This window comes from Chelmon rostratus, chromosome 11, assembly GCF_017976325.1.
Source record: "Chelmon rostratus isolate fCheRos1 chromosome 11, fCheRos1.pri, whole genome shotgun sequence".
NCBI lineage: Eukaryota > Metazoa > Chordata > Actinopteri > Chaetodontiformes > Chaetodontidae > Chelmon > Chelmon rostratus.
Genome location: NC_055668.1, coordinates 18,973,934 through 18,994,904, shown reverse-complemented (window position 1 = coordinate 18,994,904; position 20,971 = coordinate 18,973,934). Strand labels below are relative to the sequence as shown.

General features: G+C 41.5%; 1 protein-coding gene across 1 annotated transcript in view; it reads right to left on the bottom strand.

Moving 5' to 3' along the window:
• Positions 1 to 20,971, bottom strand: part of map3k21 (mitogen-activated protein kinase kinase kinase 21) — a 24,418-nt gene extending 3,447 nt beyond the window's left edge. Inside the window, exons 1-7 of the mRNA XM_041946989.1 lie at positions 19,413 to 20,971; positions 6,219 to 6,399; positions 5,941 to 6,089; positions 4,710 to 4,885; positions 2,677 to 2,917; positions 1,802 to 1,924; positions 183 to 333 (exon numbers count right to left, since the gene is read on the bottom strand). Coding sequence (XP_041802923.1) covers positions 183 to 333; positions 1,802 to 1,924; positions 2,677 to 2,917; positions 4,710 to 4,885; positions 5,941 to 6,089; positions 6,219 to 6,399; positions 19,413 to 20,205 — 1,814 coding nt within the window. The 5' untranslated portion in view covers positions 20,206 to 20,971. The remainder of the gene's footprint in view (positions 1 to 182; positions 334 to 1,801; positions 1,925 to 2,676; positions 2,918 to 4,709; positions 4,886 to 5,940; positions 6,090 to 6,218; positions 6,400 to 19,412) is intronic.

Sequence of the window (20,971 nt, the reverse complement as noted above, 5' to 3'; positions counted from 1 at the left end):
ATTCAAAAATAACATCGACACTTAGACATGAGGATATGATACTGTAGTTTAGGAACAGGAACCAAATGATGGCAAGTCTCCAGCCAGATAGCGTGACTAAAAAATTCCTAGCCTGTTTTTGTCTTTGTAGTATCCCTGTGTGTGTGTGCGTGTGCGTGCGTGTGTGTGTGTATAAACTGTACCTCTCAGCAGCAGCAGGCCTTTCTTTGCTCTGTACTGAACTGGGGCCCCAGGTCCTTCCTTTCTTCTTGATTCCCTTTTTCACGTCATCGAACTCCTCTGGCCTGAAGAGGGAGCTGCGGCCCCATGTACGGTTGCTCTCATCTTGAGTAACTGTTAACACAGTGACCACGAGTGTTAAAACAACTGCAGCGAGCTGTCGTCAGCCCTGTCAGGGAATCCGGTGTAGACATGTTAGTAAGATTATGAAGGTATTTTGCCGTCTGTAAAATCCCAGGGGTAATCTTTCTCTAGAATAGAGAGCTATTATTTTTTGTTATCTCTGTAGTCAAAGAGTCTTTAATAACCGATGAGTTCTCTCTTAAAGTTAAGGGATTTTAAGGCATGTCTACACTATACAAATATAAGCTTTTATTGATATTCATGACTGAGTTTGATTCAGGAAGATTCAGAGTGATAATTTAATCATTTCACACTAGAAACAAAGATATATTAATTTCTGCAAATGTAAAATCAAAAAGCCAAAAAGCAGAAACCAAAACCCAAAAAGTTGTTGTTATAAAAGCTTCTCATAGGTGTGTGTTAGTCATTGTCTGTAAGCGCCTGTGAAACAATTTGAACCAGCAGCAAACACCAAGTTTTGTTATAATTAACACATCAGGAAAACCTCGCACATACAATCCCCACTGACGGGAAGCTGTTAGACATCAACCCCTTTCAGTTGTCAAAGTTAGCCAAGCATCACATGCAGCGCTTGAGTCCACACCCACGCTGCGCATGGGCAGCCAATAGCTTGCCTTTCCTCCTGAGCCCACAATAGGCTGTGAGCTCGCTGGTCAGATCAACATCCTGTTGGTAAACATGCAAACTGTCCCTCTGCATATGGGACGTCACTGAGGAGGGAAACACACATGTTACCTCTAACCAACATGAGTGTTGTGACACAAGTATTGTAGCTGACATGCTGCTGGCTTGAACCTGCTGTGAAACATTTAATACAGGACCTTATAATGGAACAAGGCCTATTTTGACAAGAGTTTTGTTTCTTCTGCCACAGCAGCCCTAAATAAAATACCTTTCTCAACAGTGTATGTACAGATGCATCTATCTGTAAGAATGTGCATATTAGCGTCAAGTTTTTGCATGCCCCCCTCAGATTTAAAGGCCATCTCAATCTATTTATCCATTAGTCCATTAATGATAACCATTAGAGGGATTCTAAGCTAACAATCTGCACCCTCTGTCTGAATATCAGGACCTACCATGAAATGCTCAAGAGGAATTCGATGCGGTTATTGCAAGGGCGTTGGTGCACGACTAACAACATGATCAAACTGTTCAAACAACTGGCTGACTGCTCGTGGCTCTGGAGCTTACGTTCACACAGCTCATCATTGTGAGTGACATTGCTGTGAACGACAGACCAAATATTCCCAGTTCCCTTATTGCCAGAGAAATAATGTGATTCCTTCAGCATCCTATTTTTTAAAGAAGTGCATTTAACTTAATCCAGGCCAAGAAAAGCAGTACAAAACCACAACAATACTCACACAGAGGTGGAGGACACAATCAGAGCTCAACCTAAGGAAAACTTGAATGGAAAAAGAAACACTGAACTTACGCTGAATGGCTCGCAGCCGGGGGATAAGTGTGGGACTGCTGGGAGGAGAGGAGCTGGTGCTATGAAGGCTTCGCCTCTTGTCCATTGAAGGCGACGCCTGCACGGTGATCTTATGCTGGAAGTCTGTAAAACGCAACAAGTACATATGGACAGGAGCAGTACCGTCGTTACAATCTCAGAATAGTTACAGTTGGAGAGATTATACATCAACACGTATCCTTCTTAAAATATTCAACTCTATGCAAATGTTGTAACACCAGCACAAACAACACACAAGGTGCGCTTATGTACATACTATGATGATTTGAGAGTGTCAATTTTCCATGAAATTACTCAACAAATCTCTGAAATATTCTGTATACTGTGTTATATTTACAGATGAACACACATTGGAGGGGTTGTTTAATTTGGACATGTAAGAGTCTTTTAACTTTGTCAAATAAGCCTTGGCCTATTAGACAAAGAAGGCAAGATGGATTATTTAATAATGGATTAAATACCACTGTAATACTTTATAACACTGGAAAAGTGATACACATTCTGGATATGACTCATGAATTAATGGCACTGCACAGTTTTATGCATGACACAATAAGAAAACCTTTATTCATGCAGTCATTATTACAGTATTAGTCACTGGAAATTGAAGAAAACATGATTTTGTCCACTGTTCATTTCAATCATTTGAAGGAGCCACTCAGAATGGCATTGAAGTATTTTCTTAGTCACTGACAAAAGACGGGACTGGATGAAAATCTCACATTAACCGCCTGTAACTTCCATCTCAAGGTTGGACACAGCAGCTCTTTTCACCGCTCACACTGGAAGACCATGAATTTAAACATGAAACCAAGTCAACACATGCGTTCACTCACCCGAAGGCAGGCTGATGCGGTTTCCGTCCTTCAGTTTAAGGCGGGAACGTTTGAATTTGCCTTTCCTCTTCTTCACATTGGGCTTGTCTTTGTTGAGCTGGAAAATAAGGATGTTGAGCTCTCTCTCCAGCACGTTGATCTCCCGCTCAGCCAGCTGCTGCTCCCGACGCTTCAGCAGCTCCTCCTGAGACTTCTGCTGGAGGGCGGCCCGCGTCAGCTCCTCTTCTCTGGAACGTAGTTCCTGGAAGAATCAGGTATTACAGAGAAATATGGTAAAATCAGCAGACAGACTTCTGCTGTTAGAATCTCCTGGGAAATACGACACACTGACAGGGCCAGAGAGGATGATGGGACTCAGTTTGTGTCATCTGGAACTGAACATCTAAATTAGCCAAGCGCAGAAATTTGGTGTCAGCGGGGGCTGAAGACGACAAGTTTGAAAATGGAAAGAAATCTGGGGATGTGGATTAAAAAATAAGTGAATTTATCAGACTTCTGTAGCTCCTCATCTCTGCTTGAGGCTAACAGCTTGAGACTACATCAGCCACTCCTGGCATAACACACCAAAATCTTTGAACTACAGACTGTCAAGTTGCATTGTGGGTAATGTTGGCATCAGGTTTTTACAGGAAGAAAATAGTTTGGAATAAAAAAGACGACATATCTGGTTCTACTGCATCGATTCTGATTCTTTTAAAACCCTTTTTCTGTCAGTGGTGTGAAAACATACACTTTTATAGGATAATTTTGACATTGCTTGTAAATTTCTCTTTGGAGATTAATGAAGGATCTATCTATCCATCTATCTATCGCTGAGGTGGGAAATGCCTTATGGATGCACTGCAGAATGACACCAGCTAGAAATACATCCTCTAATTCCCTTATAACAGGAGAAAAGCTCTTGCAGGCAGACATCGATAAGACAGGCAGGAGTGTTAGCTGTGTATTAGATAACTGCATCTATAACAAGTTGGTTCAGGAGATTACTGCCTGCAGTTTGAGGCTGTGTTACATAGAATAAGCCATGGGAGGAGACGAAACTGTTTAGCTTTCTTCATTCCCTCTCTTTTCTCTTAATTTGCTCTCAGCTGAGTAATAATAATCCTTACTGGATGACTGCCATAAAGCAGCTTTACAGTCAAGCCCCCTCAGCCACCCACCTAGACACAGATTACTGTGGGATGTTTACAGGAAATCTGCTCATGTAGTAATCTTATGAAATTTGCGATGGGAAAATGTCAGCTAATGCTCAAAGCTAAATAATTATTTTTTCTCTTCTCTTGATTTTGGAAAGCTTTACATACTGAACAAACTTTATAGGGTTTGTCACAGTGACACGGGCCCATTATGTCAGTTGAGGGTTCAAGTGATTAATTTGGATGGTTGGAAGTTACATAACACAACCGTACATGTTAAAAATATGGTTTAGCATGACTGATAGGTAGAATACATAAAGAAATAATACAAAGAAAATAAAATTATAATGTCAGGCACAAATTAAGCCTCTCAAAACGGAAAAAACACCTGTGGAGTTTTCAGTATCCGTGTCATTCAGTTCAGCATTCGTTGACCCATTACTGTGTGCTGATCCTGCTGTTTCTACAAACACTAATTACCCCTCCTCTTTAAGCCAGCAATGGGAGACTTATACAGGAAGCAGATTAAGGTCTTAACAAGGGGAAGTACGCTAAAGCACCTCGGCATTAATGACTTTGTTTTGTTAAAGGTGCGATTAGCTTGTCCACTGAAAATAACCAATTAAACTTTTTAGCCCGCAAAAGCTGTCCCAAGTGATTTGGCACCTAATTTAATAATAGATTAGTCACTGTGTATCATAATAAAAGAGCAGGAATAGTACAAGAAGGATAAGAGGTCTGTCACATGTACTGTATGCCCCACACTGCGTGATTTAGAGGAGATACATTTTATGCATCTCACCACCTTCCAGCGCTCATATTGTGTGCATGGTGTCATGTCAGTGGCTCCATAGAATCATGTTGGTGTTTTTCTGTGATTCTCATCACTCTGCCTACCTTCTCTTTGGTCCTGAGCTCATCAAACATCTCCTGGATCTCAACACGCCAGTCGTCCTGCATGCTGTGGAAGGAGTCCTGGGGCATGGTGGCCATCACCGCCTCCTCGATGGCCGACAGCTGCTCCAGGATGCAGGAGAAGGAGGGACGCACGTGGGGGTCCTGGTCCCAGCACTCTGGACAAACACAGTGCAATGTGTAGACACATTAACACAGTCACCAGGGTATATATGTATTGTTTTAGCTATGTTCAGCTTTGGTAGTTGGCCACTGCAGAAAAGTTTGCACACAAACAAACTAATTACTGCAGCACTATTGTGGCAAAATTAAAATGTGTAAGATGATTATATTATTCAAATATAGTCAGTATGAACAAAAAACATTTAATCTGATACTGGAAAAAGGCTTCAGTAATTGCACATTTCTAAACAATGTTGACAACATAATGAGTGACAAAATAGGAGCCAAAATCTCCACGAAATCTAGAAAGTCTGGATTACACCCGCTACCACACACATACTGTTTAATGATGTAGAAATCTTAATGGGAACAGAATCTAAATTACAGTCAAAAGATCCCTGCATGTACAGTTTACAATGTACCATTAGCTACAGAGACAGGCAGGTTTAACGACTCCCCTGAAGACAAAAAGCTTTGCTTCTCATGTTATTTAAATGAGACTGAAGACGAACTCCATTATGCTTTATTGTTAATTATTTAAGGGTTGATGAGTTATTCTAGATGGATGACTATAAAAAACTTGTCTTTACTTGTGTTAAACTTCAAGCTGTTTAACTTGTGTTTTATAATATATTGTCGTATGTAAGAAGTGTTCTTGTCTGACAAATGTGACACCACTGAGTGGTACTTCTGGGGTCTTATAACCCCAACAGACACAAACTGACACAAGCAAAAACAACATAACATAAAACAACAACCACAAACAAACATCTGAAATGTTCTCAGATCAATCAGCATTTACATTTACAGCTGTTTTTTTTTTTGTTTTGCACTGTATTTCCATGTCTATAGCTTCAGGTGCTGTTGCTCCCTTGGAATAAAATGTCTTGATAATTATGGGACTAACAAGGTTATGTCAAAACTAAACTTACCAATAAATAATTCTAATAATTAAATAAATTTAATACCCCAGGGATTTGGTCATAGTGTAGACGTGAAATTACTTAAAATTAAAAAACACATAATGCAGGCAGGACTTGTGTTAATTTACCTTCCATGAGCTTGGCGAAGGGTTCAGGGCAAGTGGAGGGAATTGGTAGAGTTAACTTATTGACTGCGACACCATAAGCTACAGCAAGGCCGTCTATCCCACGATACGGCACCTCCCCTGTCAACAGCTCCCACAGCAACACCCCATAGCTGATGGATGAAATAAAATGAAAGGAAATGAAAGAGTGAGGAAAATTTCACAATGAAACAATGTCAGACAACTGAGGAGGAGTAGATACGTTATTGCTGTGTCTGTGCGTGGTGTGTTATTTGTCATACCCCCACACGTCACTGCCTTTGGAGAAGAGAGATGACTTTATGACCTCTGGGGCCATCCAGGAGTAGGTTCCTGCAGCTGACATTTTTGTAGTTTTGTGCCACTCCCTGGCCAAGCCGAAATCTGTGATCTTCAAGGTCTTCCTCCCGATGTCGTCATTCTCAATTTTTTCAAGTAATAAAACTGAAAAGAGAAGAGATACATTAGATGGCAAAAAAGGAAGATAAATAAAGACACACGAGGAGGATGGGCAAAATAAGCAATGAGTGATTGAGGGAAAAGGAAAAGTGGACAGAGAGGGTTGGGATGAAAGTGATGGATGTGACAGGTGTGTGTGTGTGTGGGGGGGGTGCAGAAGGGAGAGGAGAAAGACGAGTGAAAGAGAAAGGGACATACAAAGAGTGGTGGACAGAGAAAAAGACAACTGTGCAGGTGAGGAGATGATATTCAAGAGGACCAACAGAGGTATGCAGGTCATTTATTACTGTAGACATAGAAGGCTGACAGCGCCACAAAGCACCTGTCCTCAGGTCCTAAAACTGTTTAACACATTAAAGACAGCCAGAACCCTCCAAACCTGCCTGTAACACTACACCTGGCCTGAGAGCCCTGCCACGGTGAGGCCACAACCCACTGACGTGTGAAGTCAAGACCCTCTTTGCCAATCATGTGCTGAAAATGAGAAAATGACTTACATGCACATACATTTTTCTGACTGCAACAGGCTGAACACATGATGACTACACAAAAATCAATCTGAGAAAGAAACAGGATTTGAAAGACTTTAAAGTCATGCTGTAACAGGATCGGTTTTGCTTTCCAGGTCAAAGTGGATCTGATGTTGAACTAGCCCCGTTCAGGGATAGGGGTGTACGCCGTACAATAAATACCAGTACTGTGTAAAATCCAAATCAACAGCAGCGTGACACCTGTACTGTTCTACTTTGTCACTGTCACATTTTGAAAATTGTTATTTTGTTCAGCCATTAAAAAGTAAATGTTCCTCTTATTGTGTCTAATCCCTACATGTTCTAGGGATGTGAGATGTTTATAATTTTAGACCAGCTTCAACTCAGATAGATACATGTATTCCAATTCCATTTAGCCTTAATAGAGCAAAATTATGTTTGCCACTCCCTGAATTCAATGCAAGAAAAAAATAAAATGCACAAAAAGGAAAAAACAGTAAACAGGCTAACTACCAACACAATATAATATAAAATATCGTGAATGATGTCTAACACAATTTCCTAGTGCTCAAGGTGACTTCTGATGATCTTCAAATGTCTTGTTTACCTCGACCAACAGTCCAAAGGATGAAGATAACTCACTTTAAAATTATATTTAACAGAGAAAAGTGGCAAATCTTTGGAAAAACATAGGAAGCTCAAACTAGAGAATGTTTATTAATCTTACTTAAAAAAAAAAGGATTTAAACAATTTAATTCCACGTCAGTTTTCTGTTGACTGACTGTTTCAGCTGTAGTAAAATGAATATCATTAATACACACATGAGTCAACAGGACATTGAGAGCTTTTAAGTTTTTTGAACCTGTGCCACCAAAGATCAGGTGACGACTGGAGAGGAGTAACATTTTTCTACTGTGTGATCTTTCAACAGGGCTAAATCTACTCTGTGCACCACTGCAAACATTCACAAACAGCTTTTTCCATGAAGTGGTGCATCAACAGCCAAAACAGACGCTTTGATCCTTTGATCCTCTTGGTATTATTTTCAACATTTGTTTTTGCCTCTGCCAAGATCTCCTCACATTACAAATAGTCCAATTTCATTATTTACATGCAGTCCGACCACTGCAGGCCAACGTGAACATGTCCTGTGCTGATCCTAACAGAATGTCAAATGCAGGAGGGAAACTAACTGGAGAGTCTAAATGTCCCTTTAGGTGGTTTGATGGATGAAAACACTTCAGTGTACTGCTGGCACATACACACTGTGGTATTATTCCCATGGTAAGGATGCAATGATACAGATACATAGAGCTGAAAAACATATCAAGGCATTTTCTTTACCTACTTACTCGGTTTAAAGGCTATTTGTCAACAGTTTTCAACAGAGGCTCTTTGATGTCTGCATGCAAGAATTACTTGAATGAAGTAGCTGCACTGCTGTATTATCACTCACTGACCTTGGACGCACACACGCCCACACACACTGTCGTGTTTCCATCACTTCCGAGAACATTACATTGACTTACATTCATTTGCTGAAGACCAAACCATAACGACTACTTGCCTAACCCAAACCTAACCTTAGGCCAAGATATTTAATGATTTACATTATGGGGACTTGTGCTTTGTCCCCACAAGGAAGGTGAGTCTCCACAACGTGAATGTGTGAACAGATTTATGTCCCCACAACATGAGGAACACATGTCGACAGGCACGCACGCACATAACTTTCCATCAGTTTTCCACCATAGCCACAGCATGCACAATTATTACACTTGCGTATTGTTTTCTGTAACCATATGAAACACAGCTGGCCTTCTTTGCACTGATATTCAATCCTAGTTAAGAGTACATTGTGACCTGTTACCCAGCAAATGTGTCAAGATTGGACCAGATCTACTGAAAAATGTAGGTGGGGTGGAGTGGAGGAGTGGTGTGGTCAGAAACCTTGGGACAGATGCATCTCAACATCTGCGCATGCAGAAAACTGAGACAAACATGCACACTTTCCTTCTTACACAGTCCTGGCCCTTCTTTATCGAGTCTGTAACAGTGCTATAGTTACATTGGTTAAGACCGATTAGTCGATTAAATGGTGAGTCTGTGACAGAAAAATTAATAATCACATATATGGAGGTGATTTTTCAAGCACAAATGCATTTTCTGGTTCTGGTCGGTCGCTGTTTTTTTTGCTGTTTTGCCTTTGTTTCATGTGATAAAGAACTAAATTGTTGGCCAGACAAAACTGAGGTTGTGAACCTGGGTACTTGCAGCCAAAGATGCGATACAAGCAGCACTTCTGCACACAGCTAATACCACATACTGCTTCACTGTCGTGTATATTGACTAGTCTCTCATAATCATACATAATCAATGATCCCATTTCTAATGTCTAATACTACTATACTACTAATGCTATCTTCACCCACAATCTTTTCTATTCTTTAAGTCTGCATTAATTTATGCATCATTTATTCATAAAGCACTTTGACTAAAAACACCAAGGACATTCAGCTTTTCTACTGCAAACACAACACACACACACACACACACATCTTACCACAACAGAACAGTAACCATTTCACTTCAACCATCATCCCATTTAAAAACACTGCAGACAGAGTTACAGGAGGGTGAGGGTCAAGACTTTGCTGGGCATCCACAAGTATTTTCAATGGGCCTGAAATGATTTCAAGAAGCATTTTAACCGTAGTGTGATCCTTATGGATCTCCACTAATAACAGGGGTACTGGTGCCATTACTAGCCTCGGGCAGAGAGGGGATCCTCTACCCAGGCTGCAACAATAGGAATTCCATTACAAACAGGTTTCACTAGACCAATGATATACACCTACTTCCTGTTGTCAAGTGATTCCATAGATTCCTCCCAGCAGGCTCTGTAGGTTTATAATGACTTATGATGGGTTAGTTACACAACCGAGAAGAACAGTGGTTTTGGGATAAACCCGTCTGTGTTGATTGGCCTATAGAATATCATGCCAAATACTTTCTTTGTAGCTCTGTGATACTTCAGTGTCAGCCCTCTAGAAATTTCTGATAAAAGAGCTTGCTCCTGTCTACATGACTCCATGCTGACGTTATGCTGCAAAAACACCTTTGAACGCCTGCCAGCCATGTTTGAATCTATTAGCAGCTAATATCAAAAAGACACCACATACACACTGCTGGTTAACCTGAGATAATAAATCATGCGAGTGATAAAGTGTTACACATCATCATACATGGTACAAATCTCTCCAAAATGTATACATGTAGACACTTTTTATTCTTTCGGCTTTGCCCTTTTACCAAAAATAAATACTGCTGACACAAAGTTGTCTAAATTTTGTGAAGAAAAAAAACACTGGTATAGCACTGTTCTTTACTATACATAAAAAGTTGAATGTGGTAATGTATATCATAAAATGGACCAGTCTCATTTAGCTGAGTAAGAGATAATACTTTATGTAATAACAGGTGGTGAAGGGGAGACTCATCATGGCTGTCCTCCAGCCACCAGCCCTTCTTTGAAGTCCACCTCCCATGACCTTTTCACCCTGGTCTAATTTCGAAGGTTTTCTAAGAAAGGTTAATCTTAGCAGCTTTTCCTTAAGAAGCCCCATATCAAGTTATTTTGCCCATCTTTGTAATATAAGCCTGACCTACAGGTAAAAGCTGCATGTTCAGCACATTCTGTGTAACTGAAATTACGTTATTCTTTAAAACATTGCAGAAACGCTCTCACTATGTTCATGTGTCAATTGCTAAAAAATAGTGAGACAACACATGGACCAGTGTCTTCATAATTGCTACAAAAAGCAGAAAAAGATGCCCTGGTTGACTTCTATTTAGGGTCATTCTAAAAGTCGAGCCCCGGGCCAAACCCCACCCTGTATTGGAAAAATAGATCCAGTTCCTGTGTTTGGTAAAGTTAGCAGATGTAAAGCCTTAACAGCTGAGCTAATGCACAACATCAGGCTGTGGCTAGTCAGTCTTGAGTATTGTTTTGCTCCTACAGGCAATCTAAGGCCTGTTTGGAAAGGATATGTTTGACAAGAGGAGGTGGGGTAATGGTAACCTAATTATTACTTGTGCATCTCAGGATTTTAATCCCATCTAAATAGGCCATGTCAGTAAATTTTAACAACCGCACACTCACACAGTGCCAGTAAAATAGCCTAAAATAGCCTAAGGTTACAGCAAATGCATGAAAGCTGACATCCTTGAATTTGATGATATACTATGAACGTTAAAGCAACCTTACTAACCTGTCTGCTCCTCTGCTTATACATTAACATGAATGCACAAAAAGGCTTGTCATCTGTACCCAAGACTGACACTAAATATTTGGCAAGGATACTCAGTGGAAATATCGTGAGGTGATGCTCACAAACACTTAAAAGTGGGCCAATGCTTATGTCAGTTATAAATACCCTGTTTACAGTAAACTATAGTTTATCCAGGATGAATTAATGCAGCTGTATGCAGCCTATAATTATATTATCATGACCGTTAGACTACTAGGTTTGCCAGCAGCACAAGGTACAGGTGATGTGTGAAACCTGTTTGTGTGGAACAAAATATTTAAATGGATCAAATTACATTGAGACTGATTTACAATCTGTTCTTCCATTGTGAACTGGTCATCGACATTACAAATGTCCTGTGATACTTTGTAATGAATGTCCTGAACACCTGTCACGTCTGAAAAGGATATAACTCAGACAGCGCATGTTGTTTTCTGCACTCTCTCAGTCTATATTTTCTCACTCTTTTGAAAAGAAAATGTTTTGAAGCGGACAACAGTGCAACGCAACTGGAGATGGATATGCCTCCAGGGCAGACCCCACCCTTCGTCCAACCCCCATTTAATTCCCCTTTCCAACAGTGGATCTTCAGGCAGACCCATCTTTCATGGTGGAACAGTGGGAAGATCAGAAGCAGAGCTGCTGCCTTCAAAGCAGCTCCCACGCTTCTTCCCATCGCTTTCTCCCCCTCAAGGTAAAAGGAAAAAATACACTTTTTGAGCAAACACGATCATTTCTTCTCTCAACAAACTAAAAATATCCCCACAACTCTGCAACAGCTGAAATTACACAAACCAGTGGTAGTTTTAGAAAGTTTTGGAAGATAAAGAATAGCTACAGCACCCTTTAACTTCAGTACTTTCACTAATATTCAGTGGATATTAAATAGTCTTAAATTAAGTTTTTAGTACTTTCACTATAATAAAGACAATTTGGCAACATTTGAACGATACTATTTCATGCACATGATACATATATCAAATATGCACAGCCAAGAAGAGCAACAGCAAGCCTTGAAACAGTACTGAGCAAAGAACCACAAAAGACAGTGAAATCTTTTATTCTTTTTGTGTCTCCAGCAGTGCTGTGTGAAACTGTGCTCCTTCTGATGCTAATAATTTGACCCAAATTTTAAAAACAAAATTACAAATGGCATACGAATCCACTACTAAAGCAGTCCACTTCTTTTTCAGTGCCATAGCTAAGCACTGATGCAACACAGCTGCTGTTAAGCACAGCCTCCTAACTTGACGTGGCAGTATTTTCGTAACTGTGCCAACAGACTAAGCATGAGAGCAAGAGGGCTTCCTGTAGTAAGCAGAAACAAGGCTGCTAAACATTCCCCGACTGGTCTGTCTCTCCCTGTTGAAATGAGAGTGCCCCCAGGCATTCTGGTTGATGGGAAAAGGATCAGGGCTAATGGCTGGCTAAATCCATCTATCATGGTCACGTCTCTCTGGGCCACTTGCTCTTTGTTCGTCCTCTTCCTCTCCTAGTTTGTGTCTGTTTAAGCTTGAATCAACCCATAACTGGGCTAATTGAAACATAACAAATGTTAAAGGTGTACAGCCAGTGCGTTTTGCTGCACTAGCATCTATCAATGTGCTCGGGAGCTGCGGAGGGGATTGGTTGATTCGGAAGGCAGCTCTTCTCAGCTGTGGGCCCTTTTCCTTTTCACCCTGCCCTGCAACAATAGGTGCAGTCAGGGAGAGGTCATAAAAAACACAGTGAAAGCATCTCCACTCCTCCTCTCTCCCCTCTGCCCATTCTCTCATCAGAGAAAAGACAGGCAGTAACTGTCTGTGTGTCACCAGGGGTAATTGTGGGAAGCCTGAGAAAAGTTGCCCTGCAACACCTAGTCAAGCTTTGGTAACTTTTCCTCTGTGAATCAACTTATTCCAGAAGTAGAGCAAGACAACAGAAAATTTACAGGAGAAAAACTAAATTTTCTTGGGACACTTTTTCTGTTTTCTCTCCTGTGGTGAACTCGTTATGACCTAGTAATGAAAGCAGGGTTTAAGAGGTGTTCTTTTGCAATGCTGTTACCACAGAAGCTGGTGGTTCACAGGAAAATCCAAATCTACAACATAACTAGGTCTGTTTTTTTCATATGTAACAGTATACCAGGGAGAGGACAGGTACAATGGAAGATGCATATTACCTAGTGCTGGTATTGAACTGGTAATGAGTGTCTGTCCATTCTCTTAATTTTGGGTATCAGGACAGAAAATATGTGAAAGCAGCACCCCTAATTTCTATCCTTTGAAAGCATGTTTTTAATTGCAATAACAATTACGTAACTAGATTACCATATAGATATATTTCTTACAAATGTTATTATTTTCATTTGGCAGATGCTTGTGAAGTGACAAGTGCACCTGTCACTTGCCACAACAATACAATGTTGCTACTTGAACAATCCGGACTGGCCTCCCCATCTGGGCCATGTTCATCAGTAAACTATGACTGGGATTGTTGCTTAATAAGAATTAGATGATTAATGAGAGTGAATGAGAAATAAGCTCCTTCAGTGGTGTGAATTCAACACATGTTCTCTCCACTTTTGCCATGTCTTCACAGATCTACAGAATGATGGGTGTGTGGACAGAGAGACGGGGACAGGGAGGGGAACACAGGGACAGCGTGATGAAGTCTAACAATAGCTTAAGATTGATGGGAGAATGCTGTTGCACACGCTCCAAACAGAGCTCCATCAGTTTCAGTGGCGTTCAAGCACACATTCCTGGCATACTATTGCTCGCACCAAGATGTGAAACTCCAAAGTTAATGTGGGTTATGCGTGCTGGCTCAGGGCCAGGTTTCAGTGTGATTTCTTGCTCTTATCGACTGCTCTATGAGTGCTATCACTCTCAGCTTGAGGGAGAACATTAAGTTGTAAAAGTATTGTCGGGGTATTGTTAAAAGATGCTGAAAATGTTAAAAAAGGCCTGATACACAAACTGAAATTGTTTCACCAAGCTCTACATGGAATACCATTAATAATATTAGCAGCAATATGCAGTTTTTGTTTGCATAGTCTAGTTGTTACTTTTTTTATCTCACTCACACACAACATTTTGTGTTGCATTTGAGTTTATGCAATGACACCATGCACAATTTACATAAATACAAATGAGAAGACAGTTATAGTACAGCCAACAAGCCAAACAACTGACATACATATAGAGGAGTCTTGTATAGGAGTCCATAGCGTTTCTCCTGTTGAAACACATTTATAACCAGTCTGACAACTGCTGGATTTTAAATGAACAAAATACAGCATGTTGTGTGGGTGACTAAACTACTTAATGTGCGATCAGGTGCATTGGGTCAACAGAGTGCAGACACATGACGCATACAGCAGCAGAACAACGTGTAGTGTTTTTACAAGAGCAAGTAACACTGAAAGCTGCAGCTTACATTATTAACAAGCTAGACAGACAAACCCTGACATTTCCCCCCATTCTAAAGTACACCCATCATGCATTGAGCTAAAAGGTAACTTGCCTTGCATTCTCTATAAAGTAGTGGGTGGTGGTCATGAAGATGACTCAAAACATTTTAAATGCTGCCCCCCTTTCGCAGCGATTTCCTTTCTGCATGATCTGCAGACAGGGTGAGCATGAAGTGTGTCTCAGCACTCTTAAAACCAAAATATGACCACACTTTAGACTCTTACAAGGCGAAAAGGTCTTTGGAGCCCTGTCACTGCCTTTGGACATGTTGTCATTGACAGAAAACAAACCCAGTTGCATGCCAGGCCTGCGACTGTGAGACTGTCGCAGAGCTGCAACGATTAATCAATTAGTTGTCAACTACTGATTTAATCACCAATTTTTACAACAACTAACATTGGTTGATGCTGAACAGTATTTACCATAAGTTATTAGAGCACGGTCATCAAACACAGTTTTAATGGTAACTAAAATTTGAAACGGTAATACCAAGGTAATCAGGAATTTTACTGTGCTTCATCATTAAATCAGTAACCACTTCATTCCTACAAAGAAGTAAAGTTTGTATTGCCATCAATATCACCTATGCATCCATGCCATAGGACTCTGCTGACATTTAAAACAAATAAAAAACACAAATAGGACATGCTTTTGCCTTTTAGGGGACATATTCCATATTCCTTCCTGACAATGAACATTGCAAGAGTAGTTTATTCCTCTCAGCTTGTGAAACTAGCAAAGCACTCTAAATGTGGTACCACCAATCTGATGTCTGGCTAACATGGAGCCACTGTCCTACACATACTATATTGCCCATACTCATTTTGATGAATGAATACATCAATACAACTGACCCTAATACAACAGTATCTGTAAACAGTTTTTGGATGACAATGGAGCTCTATGGCACACAGGCATACACTATGCAGGCTGCAGCTACACAGACAATACTTATTATTAGCAGGATATATTCTTGGTTTATCTGATGTGTTAAGGGTGTTTGCTGATTAATATTAAAAAGAAAAAGTAACTCCAGCATTATTCTTTTAAGTTTGAAAATTGTGCAGTGTCCAAAAAATAGACATAAAAAATAGTACGGAGCAAAAAGGAGCCGTGAGGAACAAGGGAGGGAAGGTAAGTAAGGAGAAAAATAACGAAGTAAGAAGGGAAACCCCCTCAGTTTGTGGCAATAAAAGAGTACCGCTGCTCTCTGGGAGATTAAATATGAACGGAACAAAACAAAACGAGGGCTTTGAGACCCTCTGAGTCCTAGCCATTCTTCTGGCCACAGTAGCCTAGCAACCGCTGCTTGACCAGTCCATTGTGCAAACGTATGTTAAGCTTTTATCCCTCATTAGCAACATTCCTCCCTGCAGGCTGGGATTTTACAGATTAGGTTGAAAAACACAAAAGAGATTGGACAAATCTTGCTGACTTCCAACATATTACTTTACAGGCTAATCATTGATCAAATAGCTGTATGTTTGTCTGTGTGGAGCATGTGTACACTGCAAGTTGATAAATGACAGGCTGAGTAGTTGAGTGAAGATGGAAAAGTTTAGTTCTACGTATGTACCTGGCTATGTCCTGGTTTACCCTGAGAGGAAAAATACTGGAGTGAAACAACTTTACAATATACAGACATAGTGAAGAGAGACACCAACAGACATTGTGCTCACTAAAAATATAAAAAGTGACAGATTGCTGCTTAAAACCACTGACTGCAATGTATCTATTTTCTCCTTACCCCCCGGTGTAGATAATTCTCACTCCTTTTATCCTTTTAGACTAACCGATGCACAAACAACGCCAAGACAAACAGACAACAGGCCCACACTAGCAGATGCAACAACTTCTCTAAGCTGCATTATTCTAGGTTTTTACTGGGAAAACAACCCAACACACCACAGGGTGCCATTTGTGTGTTTGTGTGCAGGAGAGAGTCCTTTGTGAACTCACTGGCCTGGTTCAAAGCAAACACATACAGCTTTCATCCTCTCTTTATTTAGATAAGACTGTATATTGACTACAGATGTTCAGACTTCTGACCCTGGGACAATCAACTACCTGCAACTGGTAACAGTGCAAACAGCAACTGGTAGAATTCACTGTCTTTCTTGGTCTGATTCTGATGGTCACAGTTAAGCAGTGAGCTCTAGTGCAGTGGAAATCAAGACTGAATTCAGAAAAACTGATATTTATTCACTGGCACTCTTTCTGCAAGCTGTTGAGTCCCCAGGTTTCATTAGAATCCAGAAATGCAATAAGCACCCACTGAATGGTCTCTCATAAGTTTAGTTATAAATTCTCCCTCTTTACTTTAAGCTTATGACGTGTCTAAGTCACAGTGAAGTGGCAGGATAAACATATTGACTTGTGTTCGCAGCACCGTTCCTGTTCGGGGGAGTATGTTTGTATATATTGACATTCAAACATCCGATTAGCTCAAACAGCCTAAACAGCAGTTAAATCCTTTCTCTACCATCTGCCCTATAATTTACGCAAATCTTCCATCTCAAACAAGACTACTTTTAGGGTTGGGCTCTTCTACGCTGTTCATCATATGGCCTCGGGAGCATCATATGCACATAGAACATAATTTCAAAGTTTTGTTTGAAAAATCAGCATCTCCAGAGACACTGATTGTTGTGATTTTCGTTTTAGAGAGTGAATCTGTTTTATTCTTATGCTGGAAAACTACTCACATTTCTTTCCTTTAATGGTTGTACAGAATTACAAACATATTCTAAGTTATTATTCTAAGTAAGGGGTCTACAAGGAGGTTTTTAGATTAAACACCATTTACTTTTATTATTTTCTTGTGAATACTGTAAAATTAGTAGTGAGGGTGTACGAGGTATGAACATTTTGTCATACTTGCACTATCCCTGCTGATTATTAACTGAAATTTTAACCAGGCACACAGCTCATGTTTGCAGTATATAAATGTTATGATCACTGGGCATATGTGTGTTTGACCTGCATGCACAGATTTTTCGTGGTCAACCTACACAGGACTCTGCAAATCTGAAAGAGGCTGAATCTTTATCTTTTTCAAAACTAATTAAAATGTCAATCTGGCATTGGGTCTGGTCTGTGTACACTTCACGGGTTTTGTCTCTACATTTGCACACTGACTCTCACAGCTGGAGATAAACACATCAGTTGGACAGAGCTGCTACCCACATGGCCCTAGGCTGATAAGAATCTCTGGTCACAAAGGCAGAAATAGTGTTCGGAGTCATATTACACACATAAACACACCTGAGTTGAAGTGGGCAGTCTGTGTCAGTGGGTATATGACTCGGACTCTTTTTCTCATCGAGTCCTGTCCATTCATTATTCAGTCCTGGGAAACTAAAGTTTGCTGGCCTGTTGTCAATTACCAGTCCATGAAGGAACTAGCACAGTTGTTGGCCTACTGCACTGAACCAAGTTCCAACTACATGATCCTGCTAAATTACCAAGAAACTAAAAAGTGAGATCTACAAACACTCAAGAGTCTTAATCTCATTTATTCTTCCAAACATGAACGCCTTAAGCAATTTTAAAAGGATGCAGACATTCCCTGTTGTACAGGAATAATTCCTATGAGTCCTGCATTACAGAAAACCCCTATCCCTCAGTGAATGACTTTCTCTAGTATTATCTCTAGTATTATTACCTAGATTGTTGCTCTGCCTGACTTCTTTTTACCCTGTGACCTCTGGTATTAGCTCTGGTTGGTCAAGCACATGGCCTGATAGTGTGGACTGAGTGTGTCTGGTTATGTGTTTGGTAAATCACTGACTTTATTTGAGAGGGGGCTGGGAAGGTGTGTTTGTGTGAGTTTTAAAGGATGAGGGGGGTGAGTGCAGGGATGGGGGGGAGGGTTGCAGCCCAGCTGAGCAAACTCTGACTTTATTTCACATCCTCTCGATGGTATCCCCCACCACTTCATACAACCACAGACCTTTTGCACCACTTTAAATCCGTCCTAGGCAAAGGGCAGTGCTCTGCCAGTGATGTCGTGAGCAGGATCTGAAGTTTTTTCCCTCACCTGCCACTGTGGCAGGTCACTGAACATTTCTACCAGCCACTCATTACTGTTTTGTCTGCCACTTGTAAAAAATCTGTGTAGAAGGCTGTAGGATTGATAACACTTCATCAGTGGTACCTACAGTGGAAACATGGGATATTTCATCACCCCCGACTATTAAGAACTGCTTTTTAAAATTTTAGCATGAGAGAAAAATGCCATGGTGGTACTTGACCTGAATTTTTTACCTGCCACAACCAACATTTACACTGTATGTAGCAGGGGAAAATTTCATATCCTGATTGTGAAATATGTAACTTGCAACTTTCCAGCAACTTCAATTTAGGCTGTAATGACAAAATTATGTTTTCCTACTAATCATAACCATGTGGTTAACATGCAATTAATATGATATTAAAAAAGCACCACCAGTGTGACAGGCTGAGACATGAGAAGCTGACAAATTGAACTAAGAGATTGTCTGGAATAAACAGTCTTAAAATAATTGCTTTAGAAGACGCTGTTGCAGGTAAGGAACACTTAACCGTGAGGAGACTACAACCATACACAATTTAAGGAGGATGGGCTACATGTGCAACAGGTGGATCGTTTCCCCGTGGTCCTTTTAAGCTTAGGTTGTTCATCTTAATTTCTCTGTGTCGAGCGCGCGCGCGCACACACTCACACACTCACTCACACACACACACTTCAGTCTGTGCTTACTGTTGCTGGACTTCAGGTCTCGATGGATGATGGGTACCACGGCCTCCTCGTGTAGGTAGTGCATCCCGCGTGCAATCTGCACGGCCCAGTTGACCAGGATGTGTGGAGGGATGCGCCTTCCGGTCAACACACGGTTCAGTGTCCCGCCTCGGGCATACTCCATGACCAGGCACAGGTTGGGCTCCTCCAAACACACTCCTTCCAGTTTAATAATGTTGGGGTGCTGCAGCATGGAGAAAAGTTTCGCTTCTTGTTTAACACTGCCGGCGGTGGCCGTTATGTCCTCGTCCGGGTCTTGCCGAGCAGCCTTCACGGCAACCTCTTGATCTTTCCATGTGCCCCGGTAAACTTTGCCAAATCCACCCACGCCTATGATCTCCTCTAGTACCAGTTCACTGAAGGGAATCTGGACGGGCGAGCTCGGGACTCGCTCTGGCACCCCGACCGACCCACTAGTAGCGGGGAGACGGTAAATAGCGGGCTGGTAGGTGACATAGTTGGAGGGGAAAATCCCGACCCGGTGGTTGATTTTACCCGTCCACCATCCCTCGTCCCCGGAGATCGCTGCGTCCTTGGACAGGACCTCCACCACGTCCCCTCGTCTGAGGCTGAGCTCGTCCTCGCCACTTGCCTCATAGTCATACGCGGCTGTCCACAGGGACCGAGTAGGGCACAGCGGGGCAGAGTGAGCCCACGCCCGAACCGTGGGGGTGTCTGTCCAGGCATGCTCCCCGGTCCCACCGCCGCCCGACCGCCCTTCACCGTTTGGGAAAGCGGCCTGCGAGACATTCATTTCTCGGTGGCCGTAGCGGCACCATAGGGTGCAGAGCTTTTAGAACAAAATGAAAACTTTAAAACCGTAAAAGGGAACTTTTTGAAATTCTCATGCTGTCACATCTACCAGACTAGCTGATGAGAACGGAGGGGAATTCCCCGCACAGCCCACGACAGAGTCACACCGTGTCCAAAGTCCTGAGGGAGAGTGAGCGTCTACAGCCCCGTAACGTTATCCACGTCGCCACTCCGGTTCAACTGTGTGAGGGTCAGTAACTAGCCAGCGAGGCGGCTGGCTACGCTTAGCCGAAATAGTTTTAGCTAATGTCACCACTGTGTGGGCTGACGGTTACATACGAATACAAAGTTAGAAAGTGTTGTTTTAAATCAAAATATCTAAATAATCTCAGCTACAAGGGGAATATTAACATTAGTCAACAGCTCATCTGCTTAATGCTAATGTGAACGGGCTAAAGTTAGCTCTCTACCGATGGAGCTAAGTTACCAAGTTGTCGCAGGTGCCGCAAGAGGTGCACCTGCACCGTCCACTGCGATAAAGTAAAGTGAAGCACCGAAGGAAAGGTTTGTCTTTGAAAGTCGCCTGAAAATATCATTTAGTCACCGTATCAGAAAGTGTAACGGACAGTTCGCTTGCTCGATAGTGGACTTTTAAAGGAATTCCAACTGCACTGGCTAGCGGGTTAGCTTAGCATAGGTCAGCCCGTTGACTGGTAAGGCAGTTGGAAAAGTTGCTCCACTCAGCTTTAAGATCGCTTATTCCCAAC